A 20,788-nucleotide genomic window follows, 5' to 3' on the forward strand; every position below is an offset into this window, starting at 1 on the left:
GCAATTTTTGGAAAACCATAAAGTACTTGTTGCTATTATTGGGCTATATTTAAATGTATAACGAACCAGGTAGCCTAAATGTTCATATAAACTAACTCAATGCTAATATTAAAAACGTGACAATAATTTGGCCAAAGAACCTAAAGATTAGAAACTGAAATTTTCTTAGCAGCTTGTTCTGGACTTACCTACCCTTGGGGTTTCACTTGACACGTTTCTTGACCTTTATATTCACAGACTTGTGGCTTACTTGTGACTTGCAAAACAATGATTTGGTCCCACTTCTGTCATATCCGGTGGTTAATCCACAATCACACTGCCAGCGATGTAACATAATAATAAAACCCCATATGGACTCTATCATCCACACAATGCTCGTGAATGACACCTGGTGGCGAAGGTAAGCGCGCGCCTGTGCGCGAGGGCGAAGTTCTCTGCTGCGCGCTCCCGTGTGGAGATATCCGTGCCGTCTCCGTCTGAACAGCACAACGCGCTTTGTTCGTGGGATAAACGCCACAAAATGGAAAAGATATACAGGTAAGAAAATAAAATACAACTAATTTAAGCGGTGATGATATTACATTGTTATTTGTTAATAGAACTTATAGTGAAAACGCAAAATAAATGGTTGGTGTGTACAAAAGAAGGCGAGTCAAAAGTATAGTGCCTGATGTTATAGTGAGAAAAGATTTATATAAACAGATTGAGGGCTATTTTTCTTGTGTTTCATGAAAATACAATTAAACTCGATAAAACTTACATTTAAACTTATAAGATTAGCTTTATTTGTTACTCTAATTGGTTTAAAATAGATAAAAGCTACATTTTATCAAACACAAAGCTAAATTAACACGTTTAAATACGTTTCAACACGTAAGTTTTATCTAGTTTAATGACTTTTTTATGAAGCTGTTGGTACAACCAAAACCTTTTTTCATGTTTTGTACCTATTACTAACCATCTAACCATTCTGGAGATGACAGAACATGCAGTGTTTGTCAATGAATTTTGAATTCATTCTTTGTTCTTGTAATAATTTATCATTTAGGCCTAACGTTATCCTTGATTTATCTATAAAAAGTGGTTATTTTGTAATGATGAACATCACATTGGGGTCCAAAATTCAGAGACAATATTTCATTTTGCATTATTTTCTAAATAACTGCACATGTATTTTTCTAGATATCTATCAACAAATTGTGAATGCTAACAATATTATTATTACAAAATGCAAATCAGTTATTCTACTGTATATATGCACTTGCTGTTAATTTACTGTTTTGTTTTAAAATTAATATAAACGTCTGCATTTTTTATGTTAATAAATTGTTGAAACAACATTTTTATTTTAAATTTAAAAGGAATATCATTAGTTTACAGAATAAATCAACTATATATCATTTTAAAATAATAAATTGTAAAAAAAAAAAAAAAAAAAGGAAGAAAGAAAGAAAAAAGTGGCCTCTTGGGCTTATGTGTTTCCCTTGTTTTCCATATATTTGCTCTCCTCTTTATAAATTACTATAATATTTTTACCTCCTTAACCAGCACTAATGAAAAGAACTCACAGCAATAATGTGTGCATATGTAACCCTGCCGGTCCAACGCTATCCAACCAGCTCCGAGCTGGTATCGAACTGGCGACTTTCTTCATGGGAGTCGGGTGCTCTACCAAGGAGGCTAAAGACCACAGCCTCTAGCATCTGTCGCTAGAGCACCTTTAGAGGTCAGAGGAGTGAGGTTTACCTGCACAGCACAAGCTAGCTGGCCTCCATTACACTCACCCCCCTAAACCTCACTCCCATCTGGGTCACGACACCAATGTATCCCCACCAGTCCTACGCTACCCAACCTGCTCTGAGCTGGTATCAAACCAGCAACCTTCTGCATGGGAGTAGGGTGCTCTACCTAGGAGGCTAAAGACCATGGCCTCTATCGTGTGTCACTAGAGCACCTTTAGAGGTCAGAGGAGTGAGGTTTACCTGCACAGCACACACTAGCTGGCCTCCGTTACACATACTTGTTTAAAACATGATAAAACTGTGTACAATTTTAACATAATTTTCTTACATGGGCTTTTTAAGTATGGATTGAAAATGATGTGGCGATGCAGTGGCGCAGTAGGTAGTGCTGTCACCTCACAGCAAGAGGGTCGCTGGGTTGCTGGTTAGATCCTCAGCTCAGTTGGCGTTTCTGTGTGGAGTTTGCATGTTCTCCCTGCGTTCGTGTGGGTTTCCTCTGGGTGCTCTGGTTTCCCCCACAGTCCAAAGAGATGTGGTACAAGTGAATTGAGTAGGCTAAATTGTCCGTAGTGTGTGTGTGGAAGTTTCCCAGAGATGGGTTGTGGCTGGTAGGGCATCCGCTGCATAAAAATGTGCTGGATAAGTTGGCAGTTCATTCTGCTGTGGCGACCCCGGATTAATAAAGGGACTAAGCCAAAAAGAAAGTGAATGAAAATGATGTCCAAGTTCTTTAGAAGATAAACAAAAATGTAGTTTTTTAAAAAGATTTTTTTAGATTTAATCTGTTTTACTAATTTGTGGCTGCCAAACTAATGGCAAATAAAATGGTATAGATGGTATAGATTTTTTTTGCTTAGGTTTTGCTTCTTTTCATATATATTGTACAGTTTATGATAACATAACCATTCTTGTGTCCTTAAAATGCACTGAATCATTAAGAACTAAAAAGGTTAATCCAGTGTCTCTGAACGCCAGGGTGAATTTTAATAAGGGCCTGTAGAGAGTGCGCAGTATGATACGGCCAGCAGACTCAAGATTAAGCCGATTAGGGAATTACAGCATTCCAAAACACAATTTCACATAATCATCTCCATCAAAATGCTGCTTTTGTAATGCTTGTTAAATACTTTATGCAATTACTAAAAATGTTTTAAATAAACAATCATATTTTCTGTTTGTTTTTGAATCAAACATGAATAAGTTACTGGAAACGGGTGGGACATGAAGTTATAAGAGTTAAGGTATATTTGTAAAATTTTTATTTTATTTATTTATATTTTCACACTTGCCTTCAATTTCTACTAAAATGCAGGGCAAACACATTGCATACATACACTATAATTGAAATACTTAACCTAAAAATGTAATTCATCGTTAATTTCACCTTCAAGTGGTTCCACGCCTTTGTTGTTGTCCTTCTTCAGGTGTAAAATATATATTTTAAAGACTATTGTTGGAAACCAGTATGCATTTACATCCATAGAAAAATAATAATAATAAAAAAGTCAATTAAAGTTTCCAACTACCTTCAAAATATCTTATTTCATATTCAACAAATGAGTAATGCTCAAACAAGTTTGGAAGCACTTGAAGGGGAGTAAATGATGGCATTATGTCCATTACTGAGTAAACTGTCCTTTTAAAACAGTGATGTACAGTAAACACATGGTTCCGGATTGGCACATATATACTGTGATCATGTTAATGATTGACTGATCAAAGGTCTGATGGGTGTGACACTTACAAAGACATAATTACACACATAAGTACACAACATACTCATACTTTAGTCATTTTTATATTTCATTCGAATGAAAGGTTGGCTCTTGAACTGGTATGAAAGTCAGAGAGGCCTCGGACAGAGCAGTCTGAATTGTGCTTTACATATTTAATCAAAAAGAGTCTAGATAAGAGGTGAAGGATATGGGTGAGTGTATAAATCAAGCTGTTATCTCTAATGAAGCATGAGGACAGTAAATGGAAGGTAATGTTGACTACAAGATATTATTTACTCAACACGTCATAAAGACTCACATATTACATTTTTCTTTGCTTCTTTGTGACACAAACACAAAAGTAAATGTAGGTACAGTACTACTGCAAGGCTTGATTTTGGTGTGAGAAGTTTACTAGAAGTACTTAAAAATGATGTTTAACAAATGTATCATTAAAAATAAAAACAAAAATAAAAGCTTGAGGACTTGATATTTGCATGTGTCACATTTAAAGAATTAATATTACTGTAACTTGCAGCGTAAAATAAAATAAATGTGCCTATAATATTTTTAAGACTATTGTTTCTATAAATATGAAGGTAAATTATAATATAATTTGCATTTGTAATTTGCAGCAGCACATGCAGCCAGAGATAAGTAAAAATACGTATTTTAAAATAAAATACCAAATACACAAATTTTAAACGTATCAAAATAAACTACAAAATACAGCAGCCACAAATGTATCAAAATAAAATACTGTATTTTGAAAATACTGACATTTCTTTCCGATTATCGATTATCTCTTGCAGCACTGAGACTGAGAATGATTATGTGCGGAAGGTTCCTAAGGACTGATATTTTATTCCATCTAATTTCTTAAGTGAATATCTTAGATTGTACTCTATAGACATTAGACATCATAGACATATTCGATCAATCCCTTCACCATTAAACTGACTTAGTAAACAATGTTTGATAACAACTAATCTTCTCTGCCATTTCATTCACCCGTAGGGGAGGTGTTGCCTAATGGTTAGTGAGTTGAACTTTGAACCCATGGTAACTTGTGTTTCTCTTTGAGTTTAGTATACTTTTTACACAAATTTTATACAAAAAGTTCAGTCTTAAAGATGATATCCTATGATTTAAATCATTTAATTCTGAGTAAGAAATTGTACGAGATCTGTTGATTATCGATTATCTTTCCACCCATTGCGTGGCCAGTAAAAATCCCATCATCTCTGTTCAATGATTATTCAACCTATTAACAATCTTAGATTTTAAAAGGTTACAGGCCTATAAAAAGTTCATTTTTTGTTCACATTATTTGCAATTTCCATCTATTATTATATACTCATTCTCCCAGGATTTTTTTAGCTCTTTTTTTTAACTGTAAGAGCCTCGGTTTACCCTCTTAAACACACCAGTGCACCATTGTTAAGTGTTTTATATTTCTAAAGTTCCTCAGTATTTCCTCTTGCAGCACTGAGACTGAGAATGATTATGTGCGGAAGGTTCCTAAGGACTGATATTTTATTCCATTTAATTTCTTAAGTGAATATGTTAGATTGTACTCTAAAGACATTATATATATATATATATATATATATATATATATATATATATATATATATATACACACCACACTTAACTGAGCTAAACTGAACTGAACTTAAACACTAAAAACTGAACTACCCTGATATATATATATATATATATATATGGTCTCAGCAGAGTAACAGACTTGCTTCTGAATATACCCTCACCATTTGTGTTACTTTCCTAAAGCATAATTTCCACTCATACTCCAATCATTGACCACCTTCTTAATAATAAATCAGTTTTCTGTTCTGATCTCCAGCCTAGGCAAATAACTGAGAAAACACCAATCAGAGGCCTCATTATTAAGATGGCATCATGTACTGTAGACTTCTTGCAATGTATTTTACAGTACTTTGAAACTACAAAAATGCAAGACACTAAAGTATTTTGATACAAAATACTAAGCCATTTTCATAAACCTTATCAAATACAAATTACAAAATACTATTTTCTATTTGAAATGCATATTTAAAATACATGTATCATAAATACTGCCCATCCCTGTATGCAGCAGTATATGTGTATATATAACAGTATATTTGTATTTATGTTATTAATAAGTCATAATTTGTGTAATTTAAAACAAAACAGGATGAATAGAAGTAAAAGATAAAGATTTTAAAGTAAATATACCAAAAATATAATATAAATAAAAATAACACATATTATATGTTTAATTGCATGTTATATGACTAATACCCAACATGACATGACAATTATTAACATCCAACGATAATGTTAAATGATTGGGGGGAAATCCTAAAATATAAGGGGCTGTTCTGAGTTAATCTACAAATAACAAAGCTTTTTTTACATTTTAATAAAAAAAATTAAAAAAAGACATTTTAAAAGAATAAAACTTAGTTTGATGCAGAATTGATTTTTCAAATTAGAAATTTCTTACATTTTTTCATCCACATCATCCACTTCTTCACCCTCCTCATATTCTTGCATCTGTCATCAGGCTCTATTTTGGTATCTTATAAATACTAATAAATGACTAGCTTATCCACTTTGTTCACTTGTTTGAACATCAACATCAACTTTCTTTAGTTGACTGAATGGTTTACAAACATGTATGCAAAATTTGTTCATAATTGAATATCTGTTATTAGAGTCAGCTTGACAACATTAGGCTGTTTTAGAGACTGTCATTCATGTTTTCATCTAAAGGAGGTTTGACTTTTGCAGTGCCCATGCGCTGGTATAATCTATTCTTTTTCTCAGAATGGTCTAGCTTGGGCAACTCTAAACTCCAACCAAGCAACTTTCTGACAATCCTCCTCCTAATCACCATCTGTAAAGAATGGAGACGGTGGTGATCGTGGCGATAGGTGTCCTCGCCACCATCTTCTTGGCATCATTTGTGGCGCTGGTGGTTGTGTGTCGCCATCGGTACTGCCACCCTCCAGACTTTCTGCACCAGTTTGACTCCAAGTATGTACTTTATATAAGAATATGGTATGACCTCATTCCCATACAGGATTAGAGAGAGTTCAACATTTTAAGTTGCAGCATTGCATTGCCACGTTCTCTACTTTTCTGCTTCTTATTGTTCAATTTCAGGCCTACAGTGGATCTGATTGGAGCGATGGAGACTCAGAGTGAACCATCAGAGCTGGAGCTGGATGATGTTGTCATCACTAATCCTCATATTGAGGCCATGCTGGAGAATGAAGACTGGATTGAAGATGCCTCGTATGTATCCACAGTCCATAATAATTTTGTTTAAAATAATATTCTTTTGTTAATACTTGGTAATTCGGATGTAACTGAGATCTATCTCTTCTTGCCAGGGGTCTTGTATCTCACTGCATTGCGATTCTGAAGGTAATTTTTATTTATTTTTTTATTTTTTTTTGTAATAAAGTATTTTACAATATATAATATCAAAATTATTTTGATGTCTTAAATTATATTTAAAGTTAAGCTGCGGTGACATTAGAGTTTGAGCATGTGATATTTTGTTGTGCAGTGCTGCGGGCGGGATTAAACAAGCTTATTAGACATTTAAAAAAGTAAGCGATTGCTCCAGGTTTTTAATTTCTATCCAGAGATGTCATGTTTTTATCTTCGATTGGTCTCACGCAGTCAAGTGATGCGATTTTGCAGGTCAGAGTTCACCAAGCTTGAACTTTGCACTGCAGCAACCTGCAAAACTTAATGCATGACCCTGTGTTTCTGGTCGGACGCATTCGCGTGCGTATGAATGGAAGTCTATGGGAGGAAAGCCCAGTGTGACCGCAGCTTTATTATGATTAGAGGTTGGAGTTTATATATACTGTATACATATTGTACAAATTACATTGTATGCTTTTTTTAAACAATTTATTCGTAAATTTACTGTCAAATAAGTATCTGATAACTTGAGGCAAAAATATGTTTAATATTTGGTACAGAAACTTTTGTTAACAATTAAAGAGGTCAAATGGTTCCCGTAGTTCTTCACCAGGTTTGCACACACTGCAGGAGGGATTTTGGCCCACCTCTCCACAAAGATCTTCTTTAGATCTGTCAGGGCTGTTGCTAAGCAACACAGAGTTTCAGCTCTCTCCAAATATTTTCTATCAGATTTAGTTCTAGAGACTGGCTAGGCCACTCCAGAACCTCAATATGCTTCTAACGGAGCCCTTCCTTGGTTTTCAGGCTTTGTGATTTCGGACATTGTCATGTTGGAAGACCCAGCCACGACCCATCTTTAATGCTCTGACTGAGGGAGGGAGGTTTTTGCCCAATATCTCATAATACAATAGCGCCGTTTATTCTCTCCTTAATACACTGCATTCGTCCTGTCCCCTGTGCAGAACAACACCTCCAGAGCATGATGCTTTCAGCCCTTTGCTAATATTGGGATGATACTCATCATTCTTCTTCTTCCAAACACAACGAATGGAGTTAAGACCAAAAAGCTCTACTATGGTCTCATCTGACCACAGGACTTTTTCCCATGACTCCTCTGGATCATCTAGATGGTCCCTGGCAAACTTCAGATAAGCCTGGACATGGGCTAACTTAAGCGGGGGAACCTTCCAGATTTTTTTTACAGGATTTATATGTAGATTCTGTCTCTCATAGTGGAAAAGCAGCTTTGCTGAAAAAAAATTCTAGACCCCGACTATGATTTCTAAATAGGAGATCTTGAAAAATCACAAGGGTGATCAGATACTTATTGACCTCACTGTGTGTGTATATATATATATATACATATAGTTATAGTATAGTTGAAGTCAGAATTATTAGCCCCCTTTTGATTTTTTTTTTCCTTTTTTAAATATTTCCCAAATGATGTTTAACAGAGCAAGGAAATTTTCACAGTATGTCTGATGATATTTTTTCTACTGGAGAAAGTCTTATTGATTTTATTTCGGCTAAAATAAAATCAGTTTTTAATAAAAAAAAAAACAATTTTGGGACAAAATTATTAGCCCCTTTAAGCTATTTTTTTTTTTCGATAATCTACAGAACAAACCATTATTATACAATAACTTGCCTAATTACCCTAACCTACCTAGTTCACCTTATTAACCTAGTTAAGCCTTTAAATGTCACTTTAAGCTGTACAGAAGTGTCTTGAAAAATATCAAGTAAAATATTACTTACTGTCATTATAACAAAGATGAAATAAATCAGTTATTAGAAATAGGTTTTTAAAACTGTTATGCTTAGAAATGTGCTGAAACAATCTTCCCTCCAAAAAACGGAAATTGGGGAAAAAAATAAACAGGGGCGCTAATAAGTCATGGGGGGCTAATAATTCTGACTTCAACTGTATGCATTACAGTTTGTATGCATACACTGTATATATATATAAACTTAAGAGGATTTTGTGCATTAAATACGTGTATTTGTGTGTATATTACAAAAGGTTTACTTTAAAGGTTTCATTCCATTTAATTCAATTTTCTTCTTTTTTTTCAAATAATGACAATTGGCCAAAATAACAAATGATTTGATTTGTTGTTGTTAAAAGCCAGGGCTCTGAAGTTTAAACATTGTTATTGTGTTGTCTAAAAATGTATATAAATATGGGTTACAGTTTTTTTTTTTAATGGTCCATTTAAGTAGACTGTCTGCTTAATATCGGTTGATACTGCTACTTCAACAGACATTTAACTGACTATAAGAAACTTTGCAAGTACATGTCAACTTACACTAACCCTAAACCCAAAGCCAACCTAACAGTCTACATTCTAATGAGAATTAGCTGACATGTAGATGCAATGTAACTTAAATTCAACAACTGGACCATCAAAAGTCTGAACCAAATATCTGGAAACATGGCAACATTTTGTTACTTTTTGCTAAAAATGCTATAAATTTGTGAATACCATCAGTAGTTTACAGAATAAAGCAATATATATGAATATATATGTATATATATAGATTGATATTTGTATATACAAACAAACTGTATACACACAATACATGTATATGTATTGTATGTAATGTGATATAAATGTAAGATACAACAAATTGCTTTGGTTTAATTAGATTATTGATTTTTTTGGTACAGATCTGCCATACCCTCACCGAAAAGCTAGTGGCCATGACAATGGGCTCTGGAGCAAAGGTCAAAGCTCCTGCCAGTCTAAATGACATCATCACTGTTGCCAAACGCATCAGCCCAAGGTAAACAGCCTGAGAGGTAAATATCTGACACATCTGAGAGTGCTTATGCTGATGTTTTACTCCCATCACAGGGTGGACGACGTGGTCCGATCAATGTATCCTCCGCTGGACCCCATTCTTCTGGATGCCAGGTATCATCATATTCCGGCAGGAAATAAAGATTTAAGTTGCTGCAATGAAACACAATAAATTAACACCTTGTTTTCTGGATCAGGGCCACAGCATTACTACTGTCGGTCAGTCACTTGGTTCTGGTGACTCGAAACGCCTGTCACATGTCAGGCAGCCTGGACTGGATCGATCAATCACTGCATGCAGCTGAAGATCACATGGTCGTGCTGAGAGAAGCCGCTTTAGCATCTGAACCAGAGAGATGTTTTCCAGATAGAGAGCAGTCCATCTGAAGCAGCGATACTGTATATATACACACACAATTTTCAAAAACATGAGCAGCACAGGTTTTTTTAGAGGACAGAATGTCTTCTTTTCCTTTCACCTCATCTCTGTTACATAGAGTTTAATGGTTCTCTGTGATCATACTGTCTGATATTTCCTCATGCTGGATTTCTATGTATATAGTAATGGCAAGAAAATGCCTGCAGCAATCAAAACCTTACAATCCAAAGAATAATGCTAGATGGCATTGTTAAGCTATGAAGCTAAACCCTATAGTATACAGTATCAACAAAACAAAGTATATCTTTTCTTCCTTGTGCCTCATATTTGAGTGCAATTGTGTGTATTGTAGCCTGCCTGTGATATGTTTCCATGCATTATTATTCAATTATATATATTTTCCTCTAAAAATGCACTACAATTCTAATGTTTCATTTGATAGCAATTCAGCCGATTTAGCAGATCAGTTTGTATATGGGTCAAAGATGAAAGGGGCTTTCAAGCATCAAAATAATAAAAGCACATTATGTACATTAAAATATGGTGCTTTTTTGTTTTGTTAATTTTAATGAGCAAAAAAAAAACATAAAAACACCTAGAGCAATGTTATTCAGTGTAACAAAATTGCATATCGCAAATATGTTTTCATATTCTGTATTAAAGATGCAAGATATTGGAAAAAACTGACATAGTTTTTTTGTAATATACATCGTGATATAAATATAACTTTTCAACATGAATTAAGTAACTGTTTTGAAATAATTTATAGTTTTACATTGACTGGAATGATTTTTGCAGGGGAATGTATTATCCAAAAAATACACAAAGTAAAATAAAGCACAGCGATGAATATAAATCAACAGTGCTTTATGGTTTTCTGTGTAGTTAAGCAGTACTGAGAAAATAAACAACAACAACAACTATATAGTAGAGATGTCTCGATCAGGTTTTTTTTGCCCTTGAGTCAGAGTCATTTGATTGTGAGTATCTACTGATACCAAAACTCAATCCGATACTTCTATAATAAATAAAAAAAGAATAAAGAAGAGCCAAGAAACAGATCCAGGATATTCCTTATCTCCCCCCACCCCCCACCCTCTTGGATTATTATTTCCCGGGTTATTTTTTTCCCCAAATTCAGTTTAACCAATAGAGGATTTTTTTCTGCAAATTTCTAAACATAATAGATTTAATAACTCATTTTTAATAACTGATTTATCTTTGCCATGATGACAGTAAATAATAATTGACAAGATATACTTCAGGACCTTTCTATACAGCTTAAAGTGACATTTAAAGGCTTAACTAGGTTAATGAGGTTAACTAGGCAGGTTAGGGTAATTAGGCAAGTTATTGTGTAACGATGGTTTGTTCTGTAGACAGTCAGAAAAAAATATATAGCTTAAAGGGGCTAATAATTTTGACCTTAAAATGTTTTTATTAAAACTTTTATTCTAGACGAACTAAAACAAATAAGACTTTATCTAGAAGAAAAAATATTATCAGTATGTATCAGCAATATTTCCTTGCTCTGTTAAACATAACTTTGGAAATGTTTAAAAAATAAAACAATTGAAAGGGAGGCTAATAATTCTAACTTCAACTGTATACGTGTATATATACATATATATTAGAGTCCTGATCGGAAGGTAACATCCGATTCTGATCGAGTCTGAAACCGTGTGATCGCGCCTGATTTTCGATTATATGATTGGATCTGGACATGCAGTGTTCATTGTACAAATATTTAAACACAATTGAGTTTGTTAAAGCGGTACACTTTATTATTTCTTGTTCTCAGTTGGTAAAAATTTGCTTTAAATCTTATAGTCACAGCCTATAATTATTAACAATTACTATAGTTAAACTTTGTGCAAAGTGATGTGACTATTGCAGATTTGCACATTGCGTTATCAATGCTGAAATGATACATTGTGCAACCCTATTCTCTAGTAATATTCTTTTTATCTATTATTATGTAAAATCACTTCTGTATTTTAATTTCATGCAAACACCAAAATGAAGCACCTTGTCTTTGACCCATATTGTACATACAGTGTACATTTTAAAGAGACACTTTACGGTGTATAATCACATTTTAAGTTGTACTCTGTAAAAAAATCTATTATTTTAAGTTTTTTGGGGGGCAGCTGGAGTGGTGAAAAAAAGGTAAAACAACGGTTGTTAAATTACAGACATTTACCTTAAAATAACGGAAGTTAAATTATAGAAATGTTCTTAAGTTTAAGTTTCCAATAAATTTCTGTAATTTACCATCTGTTATTTTACGGCAAATGTCTGTAATTTAATGGCTGTTATTTAATGTTTTTTTTTTTCCGCCAGCTGCCAGAAAAGCACGTAAAATAGCTGATTTATCTTACAGTGTAGCACTTTCATATTAGTATTTATCTTTTATTTGATCTCTCCTATGTAGCGTTCAAAACAGTGTTGATTTTGTGGCTGTATCTGCAGTTGCTCCAAATCTCTCTCACATTCTTGAGTCCATTTGCTATCTAGAGGAGGCCTGTAATTTTTCACCAGTCACGTGAAACCTAAATCCAAACTAATTCCCTCCCCCAACCCCCATTACACTTCACACTTCCAGCAACCACTCTAACACACACACGCACACACACACACACACACACACACACACACACACACACACACACACACACACACACACACAGAACAGTTTTGATTATGGGGAATTCCCATAGACGTACTGATTTATAAATTGTACAAACCATATATTCTATCCTATCACCCCAACCCTTATAGAAAAATATCTGCAGTTTGTTCTTGCATTTTTCAAACTATTTAATTCTGTGTGATTTATGAACCATTTTTATCATGGGGACAAAAATATGTCCACTCAAGGTCAAAATATACTGCTAATGCTATTGACCTCATTCTTCAATGCCGAAGTGTGCTTGTGTTTGTGATTGTTTAGAACTTCTGATTTAGTTGTCTATGGGAGAAATGACCAGGAATAATAACCGGCAGAAAATGGTCAAACTACTTTACAAAGAAGTGTGTTCATGACTATACAGACAAAATATAATAATATACAAAGAAAATATCAGTTTGCAAAAAAACAAAAAACAAACAGCAAAACAAGCTGTTTTTAACATCTAAAAATGAACGAAAGTGAATAAGACCGGAAGTCTCGTGCTTAAAAGTTTTAAATGGCTGCGCACGCTCGTACACGGAGAATTAGGTGAATACTTGGGGGGACATGGGCGGAATATTATATATATAATCCAGTCATCATTCATATTCTGTTAGGTTTCAGTTTTATTCAGTTATTCCAGCCTCCACTGATTTTCAGCATTTCCTCTTTTCATTTCTATTCATCTTCATTTTTTGGGTAATCTTGTTACTGACATTTTTTTATTTGTGCCTCTATTTGTTCTTTCATTCTCACCCTTTATGTATTTGAGACTTGTAAAGGTGAATAAAAGCTTGACAGTCAAAAAACGTCATGATATTTTTATTTTAAAATAAACATTGCAGAACGCAGACCTCTATTCACATGTGCTGTTTAATGTATAGAGGAGGCCGACAGAGAGAGAGAGAGAGATAAAGAAAGCAAGACAAAAAACAGCTGCGATGGAGGAAGGGGAGGAAGAAAGAAAAACGGCAGCTATTTCTCAAAGTCTGAGTAAACTGTTTTGAAACTTTAGAAAGCTTTTGGCTGGACATTAGGCATTACAAAAAGCATCAGGTTGAAAGGAAGCCGACTCACACTCACAGTTACACTGTACACACGACACGACCGCCATCAGGAACACTTCATCTTACAAACACATCATTGCTGGTGTTGAGTCTCATGCTAAGTAAAGTCCTTTGCTTTTCTTCAGGTCCATTTTTTGTAAATCCGATAGAGAGTTGTAGTCATTCCACGTCATTCCCAAAGCAGCCTAAAATAAACAGGGCAGCTCTTGCAACATTTCCACTTCTGCTTTTTTTACACAAGATTTTAATATAATCTATATGAATATAACTGATTAGTAGGCCCACATGGAATCTGCGCAGGTAAAAATCTACAGATTTTTAGCCCATCATTGAGTCTATTTATTTACATGTGTAAATGTGTGTAAATTCAAAGTGTTTAAATTAATTTCAGCAATAATTATTGACTAATATGAAAATGTTCTTATAATTTATTTATTAAAACAGTTTGTAAAGTCATATTTTCTGTCTTTTAGTAGATTTAAAGAAGACTTGATTTGTTTACCTAATAAAGTGGATCTAATTGGATTTGCACTGTAAACATTAAATACAAGTTAAAAAGGTATTCCTTTTTAGTTCATTTATTAAGTTTTTAGTAATGATACTGCCAAAATCTTTCCTCATAAATCTGCAGATTTTAACAAAATTCTGCACAGAAACAGCAAAAAATGTCAGCAGATTCCATCTGGCACTACCGATTAGTAGGTCCACAAATAATCTGTGCAAATAGAAATCCACAGATGTTTAGCCCATCATTGAGTCAATTTATTTGCTTCTGTAAATGTGTGTGAATTTATATTTATTCAGTTATTAAATAAATTTCACTATAATTATTGACAAATATGAAAATGTTCATCTCATTTATTTACAATACAGCTTGTAAAGTAATATATTTTGCGGGTTTTAGTAAATATATTATATGAGAGACTTGCTTTGTTTACCAAATAAATGTATCTAATTAGATTTACATTGTAAACCTTACAGTTAAAAGAGTATTATTTAGTATTTCATATATTAAGTTGTAAGCTATGATACTGCCAAAACATTTTGCATGAATTTGCAGATTTTTTTACAAAATTCTCTTCTGTCTGGCCCTATAGATTAAATATGAGATGGCTTCAAACTTGCTCTCATTTCACTGGCTGACTTTGAAAGGCACATTGTTTGTTTTTTGTGATTGATTATTTTAGTTTTTATAAAGCTTTAGTTTATATTACCTAGACTTTATTATACTGTGGGTTGTTTTCTGAATTAGAGTACAGATAAAATCTCTGGGATCAGTTTAATTGGGTTTTAATCACTACATCTATCCAGCAAAGACACATTCAAATGATCAAAAGTGACAGTAAAGAAATTTATGATTTCACACTGATAGAATAAACTTGAATAAACAGTCTCTTCATCAAAGAATCCATAATATTACGGTTTCAAAAAAATTGATTTATATAAATATATATTAAGTTTTTAACATAAATATTAACAATTAATAAATAAATTATCTTAAATATGAAATTAACAAAAATTAGAATAATTCAGCTATGCCATCAGAGGATAAATAATCATTTATTATTATTAAAATAATACAAATAATTATTTCTGTATAATATTATTGTTAATTATTATTGTGAAATAATTCTACACTCTACTGGTAATGATATATATAAGTGCAGTTGATCAGATACAATATGGTTTTAGCTAAAATATTATCAACTGACTGTTATAAAGCATTGCATTTCAATTGTGTGCAGATTTCGAATGTACTAGTGTATAGCGTTCTAAAATAAATCAAATAGAAGGCATTTTTAACCTATCTACTGCGCCACCGCTCCACCACATATATAAATATTAAATTTCTGTACAGATATTACATCTACATCTCTGTCTTTTGAATCAAATATATGCTTTCTTGGAGAATATAATAACAAAACCTCATTTAAATCTTTCTGACCTCAAATGTTGAGTGTAAGTCAGTGAAATTATGAATTAGATAGATAAATATCTAAATTATTATTTTTCAAGATTTGACTTTGTGAAACTCACTATAAACTTTTAAAGGTTATCCTGTGATTCAGCTGTAATATAATGGTGCTATACCTTAAAATCGTGCTGAGACAGGTAGTTCTCCAGGTGTTGAGGATCCACTCCCTCAGGTAAAGGTCTCTTTAGTAGATCCTGAAGGGGAAACTGGGTCTTATTGAGGGCAGCCAGAGCATCCTGGACCAAAGTCAGCTTTTTACGCACCGTACAGTCCTAAAGGAACGCACAAACAAATATTTCAAGCAGATAGTAGTGCTGATCATCTATGCACTCAAACTGTGCAAATATAGTTATGATGATGATGATATTACCTCTTCTCCCTGTGTCATCTCCCACGAGGGAAATATATTAGTAAAGGTGAGAGGCTCTGCCCCTTCATCAATAAGATATGCAATCGGAGGCCGCCTGGGATTTCTCTCTGAAAACAAGACACCAAAAATAACTCAGAAACAGAACTAGACGTTTTCTGAACAGCATCTGTGCTCTGTCCAGTTAAGACCTACCTTTGCAGTACTGTAAGGCTGTCTCCATCGCGCACTTCTTCTCTTTGTCCCAAAGAGGGCGCTGTGGAGCCGAAGTTTCACAACTTTGCCATAAATACACCTCCAGATAGTTATCCAGCAGGAACAAAGCTGCAGAGAAGAAGTGTTACAGCATAGTGTAAGGACACATTTATAACACATTTCATTTGTGTTAAATAGCTTCAGGTTTTAACATTGTATTGGGTGTTTCACACTTGGTAACGTTTGGTGAAACAACCAGTGACCTCAAGCAGTTTTGATAACTAGTTACTCAAATATAGCGTACTGCATATTTAAAGAGACAGTTCATCTAGGAATAAATTTTTTTATTCATTTAACACAATCAGGAAATCCAAAATGTTGTGGACATTTTATTTATATAGCAGAACATTTAAAAACTGTGAATTGATTCAGTAAATGCAAGTCAGCGATTACTGGCACTTTGAAAGTCAAAAACCTATGGGAAAACCAAATAAATCCCTGTGGCAAATATTGTAAATAATGTTCATTTTCTTGAACAGCGTGATCATTTTGCTTAAAAAGACTTCAATGTATTGTTTATTTATAAATTTCAGTATTATGTTTCTAAATTAATCTAGAAATTAGGTTTAATGGTTTTAATAATGGGTTTAAGTCTATGGGTTTCAAATAACATGCACATTTTTATATAATTAAAAAATTATGCATCATTTTTGGTTGAACTCTACCATTAAGTGCAGCATGGAAAGCCTTCATGTGTACTTTGTTTCTGTGCGTGGATGGTCTTACCTGGTTGTGGCACAGTGTATAGCTTATCTTGAAGGAAGGGCATTGCTGTGATGACACCATTTGCACGGCAGGGGCTAACGAGCTCCAGTCCTTCAAAAGATCCTGATTGGGCACTCAGGTGAAAAAGGCGGGGCGTAAAGTTAAATTTACCAGGATCTGAGGAACACAAAGAAGACCTCTTGTGAAAAATGATGCAAATGTTCATTGCACTACAAAATAATGACAACACGATTTAACAAGTCACACTTCAATCAGTGCTCTAATTCTTGAGGTCAGGAATCAGTGTGTCCAACCAGTAAAGAATCAGGCTCACTAACATTGAGACACTGATGGTGACATGACAACATCTGCACTGTAGGACATTTGGTGGGTGTTTATAAACAACAACAGAACTTATATTTTACAGATACAATTTTTTAAATGTTATTTCATGTACATATTACATATTTTATTGAAAGTCGTTTTGACTATTATTCAGTCTCAGGATATGAATTCTTCATGTTTTCTTGACGTCAATCCTAATTCTTCATAACAAATGCTAATTCTTGATATCAATCGGGAAAGTAAGTAATATATAGTTCTTGATATCCGCAACTGTATTTTACTAGTTAAATATTGCCATAGGCTGCTGTTCAGTTTTAATTGTCAACATCAAAAATTAATTTCTTAATACTTTAAATTCCTATTTCACATATAATTGTAAATAATTCTAAATCTTATTTTTATATCAGTAATCAAGTGGCTACTAGTGAGAACAATATTCATGATATCAACCACTGAATTGCGACTAGTAAAAATGTTTATAACTGGTGTCAAGAATTAAATTAATACTAGCAGAAATGTATTTAAATAGTTATCAAAAATTGAACTAGTATGTAATAAATTTCCTGATTTCAAGAGTTACATTCGAACAGCAGCCTAAGATTACATTTAACTAGTTATAATAAAATTACAGATATCAAGAGTTATATTTTTACTAGAGAAAATATCCACAGTTTAATTGTTGATATCAGATTTTAAATTGTTGATATCAGCATTCAGAAAACTGGATAGCAACAATTAAATTTTTATATCAACAATTAAATCACTGATTTTAATATTCATATTTAAAGATAAAAGTTTCAAATGCCCACAGCATTTCATTCATTAACTAGAATTGTTCGCAAGGTTGTTTATGCTTAAACAAAAATAAACAATGGTTTGTTTGTTTTTTTAAAAAACATCTATTGTATGTCGTGTATGATACATTTGTATGATAAAACATTATATATATATTACATGCTTAAAAACTTATGTTAAGAGGACATAGTGAGCATTAAAGCTCCCTTCTCTTCACACTACACTGTGGGACATTTCAGTGCACTAAAAGTATGTTGTGATTGAGAAAGCCTTTAAAATGGACTGCTCTTTATTTGGTACCCTAACTACTACTGACTAGTAGGCTGATTGAGATGCACTATTAGTTTATTATTCACCATACCTTGTAGCATGCAGTCATATGACTTCCTGTCCTGTTGTCCAATAGCGTTCCAGTATTCGGAAGGCTCCTTCCCCTCCTCCACTTCTTGGATGTTCATAAAGCTGCCAGTTTTCAGACTCAGCTCAGATGGGCACCTGATCATCACACATCAATCACATGATATCAGTCCCAATCTGGCAACTTGCACCAATTAATGTGTTTCATGGGTTTGTTTACATGACTCTTTTGACAGAGGTGCAGCTCACGTTTGTGTGAGGCGCTGGACGGTGTGCTTGGCCACCTGACGGGCTTTACTATGGGCTTTACACCCATGCCACAGGTAGATGGTGCCCTGTTGGCTGTTCAACAGAACCAATGAGCCACGAGATCTCAGACTGGAGCAGGAGCACTGAACCTCCAACAGGCTGCCCTCTATCGGCACATCACCCCTCACACAGAACAGACGCCAGGCTTCTGAAACACACCAAACACACTGTCACATGCAATAAGTGGAGCTGTCTGTCTTTTTTCTGCAAGTAACTTTTGTATTTCAAGTTATGGATTGCAATTCTGGGTTGAGGAACTTCCATTTAACAGAAGTGAAACTAATCAATTCAAATAACAAGGTTGTGCAACAAATAATCCATATACATGGTGAAATGAATTTAGAGGTTAATTTTGTTTTGTTTTTTACAGCAAAAATGCTTTTCTTACTTATGGTTTTCATCTGGTTCCAGTCCAAACATTTGAACATAAAGGCTTTTCCTTAAAACAAGCTAAATAATCCGCCAGTGAGGTAAGTAAAATAGACTATTTAAAAAGAAACTTTTATGCAAAAATCACTTTTATAAAGGGTTTAAACACAGATTTGTGGCAACAGTGTGTGAATATAACCAGTTTCTAATGGTAAAAATATCTGAATTTTATTTTTTATAATCACACTTGATAAAAACAGTCTGGCGAAACACTTTGATTGACATTCTCCCTTTGTACATGTCATCAGAAGGGAAAGCCCCACCTATTAATGATGTTTTCTCCCCCATTAGCATAGAACATTAGTATTGTTTTTAAACCTGCCACTATGCTGACACACAGGCATTTGCAACTCCACCCTCTTTTGAAAAGAGGGCTGGAAGCACAATCTCATTTGAATTTAAAGCAATAGTGACCAAAATAACGCAATTAGGATCAAAGCCTATAAAAGCAATTCAAAGTGCTATAAAACATTATTTTTGTGCTATTTTGAGCTGAAAATTCACATAGACACTCTAGCGATATCTGATTCTTATTTTACATCTTGTAACAAGGGGCATAAAAGGCTTTAAAAAAGATTATTTTACTTATACCACTGGCAAATAATTAAGCTTGTTTAAAAAAAATCACTTAAATTTTCATTTTTTTACCGGTCTACAAAATGCTTCTTTAAAGGGCCATAAAACCCCCCTCTTTCTGTTTAAGTCTAATTCAGAATAAAAAAAAAATGCTTTATGATGTGCGTGGAGCACTCCGTGCAGAGGAAGTAGTAGTTGTGGCCAGCAGAGTAGGGGAAAAAGAGGGGAGCGAACAACTGTTGTCAGTTGGCTCACAAAATCAGACACAAATCGTGAGGAGACCCATGATTTTATAGTTTACAAAGTTAAAATGCAAAGAAATTAAAATGCACAGTAATTTAATGTCCTGCTACATATGTTATTTATAATTTCATAAACACATAACCAAAATTTTTATATTTTCATAAAAATAATCATGTTTGTATAAACACTATAAATGAGGAGGACTTCTCTACTCCTCAATCCCCGAGGCTGAATGCAGACAAAGTGGACAGCAGTGCAGCAGGTCCCTTTCCCTGTCTGGTAATCTGGAGGATTTTAAACATATGGCGAACACAGCAGCAGGGATATAGGCGATTTGTCTGAATGATAACAAACTCAACTGATAAAAGACAAAGGGCTCTATTTTGACAATCCATGCGCAGAGCGCAAAATGCAGGGAGCAAACGCTTTCAGGGCGTGTCAGAATGGATTTTTGCTGTTTTAAGGACGTGGCGCATGGTCTAAAAGGGCTAAGTTTATTTTCTTAATGAGTTATAGGTGCGTTTTGAGAATAAACCAATCAGAGTCTCATCTTCCATTCCCTTTAAGAGCCAGCTGTGTCGCGTCATGATCGCTTTTGCTATTTACC

General features: G+C 33.9%; 2 protein-coding genes across 51 annotated transcripts in view; one reads left to right on the forward strand and one right to left on the reverse strand.

Annotated features, from left to right (window-relative positions):
* Positions 1–485: 485 nt before the first annotated feature.
* tmem98 (transmembrane protein 98) lies at positions 486–10,943 on the forward strand. The gene is given in 7 exon segments (NM_001080195.1): positions 486–537; positions 6,290–6,499; positions 6,629–6,760; positions 6,859–6,892; positions 9,576–9,691; positions 9,763–9,822; positions 9,906–10,943. Coding segments are annotated over 6 exon segments (663 nt in total). The 5' UTR covers positions 486–537; positions 6,290–6,368; the 3' UTR covers positions 10,096–10,943.
* svilc (supervillin c) overlaps positions 9,522–20,788 on the reverse strand; it is a 64,350-nt gene continuing 53,083 nt past the window's right edge. For 30 of the 50 annotated variants that reach the window (XM_073944872.1, XM_073944877.1, XM_005164171.6 and 27 more), the window contains 7 exons: positions 18,874–19,081; positions 18,629–18,762; positions 17,149–17,304; positions 16,363–16,491; positions 16,171–16,277; positions 15,917–16,072; positions 13,565–14,010 (listed from right to left, as the gene is read on the reverse strand). In XM_073944872.1, coding sequence (XP_073800973.1) covers positions 13,918–14,010; positions 15,917–16,072; positions 16,171–16,277; positions 16,363–16,491; positions 17,149–17,304; positions 18,629–18,762; positions 18,874–19,081 — 983 coding nt within the window. In that variant the 3' untranslated portion in view covers positions 13,565–13,917. Of the gene's footprint in view, positions 9,862–13,564; positions 14,011–15,916; positions 16,073–16,170; positions 16,278–16,362; positions 16,492–17,148; positions 17,305–18,628; positions 18,763–18,873; positions 19,082–20,788 lie in introns of those variants that run through there. The other 20 variants (XM_073944875.1, XM_073944871.1, XM_073944862.1 and 17 more) reach the window with 2 other exon arrangements.

This window comes from Danio rerio, chromosome 3, assembly GCF_049306965.1.
Source record: "Danio rerio strain Tuebingen ecotype United States chromosome 3, GRCz12tu, whole genome shotgun sequence".
NCBI lineage: Eukaryota > Metazoa > Chordata > Actinopteri > Cypriniformes > Danionidae > Danio > Danio rerio.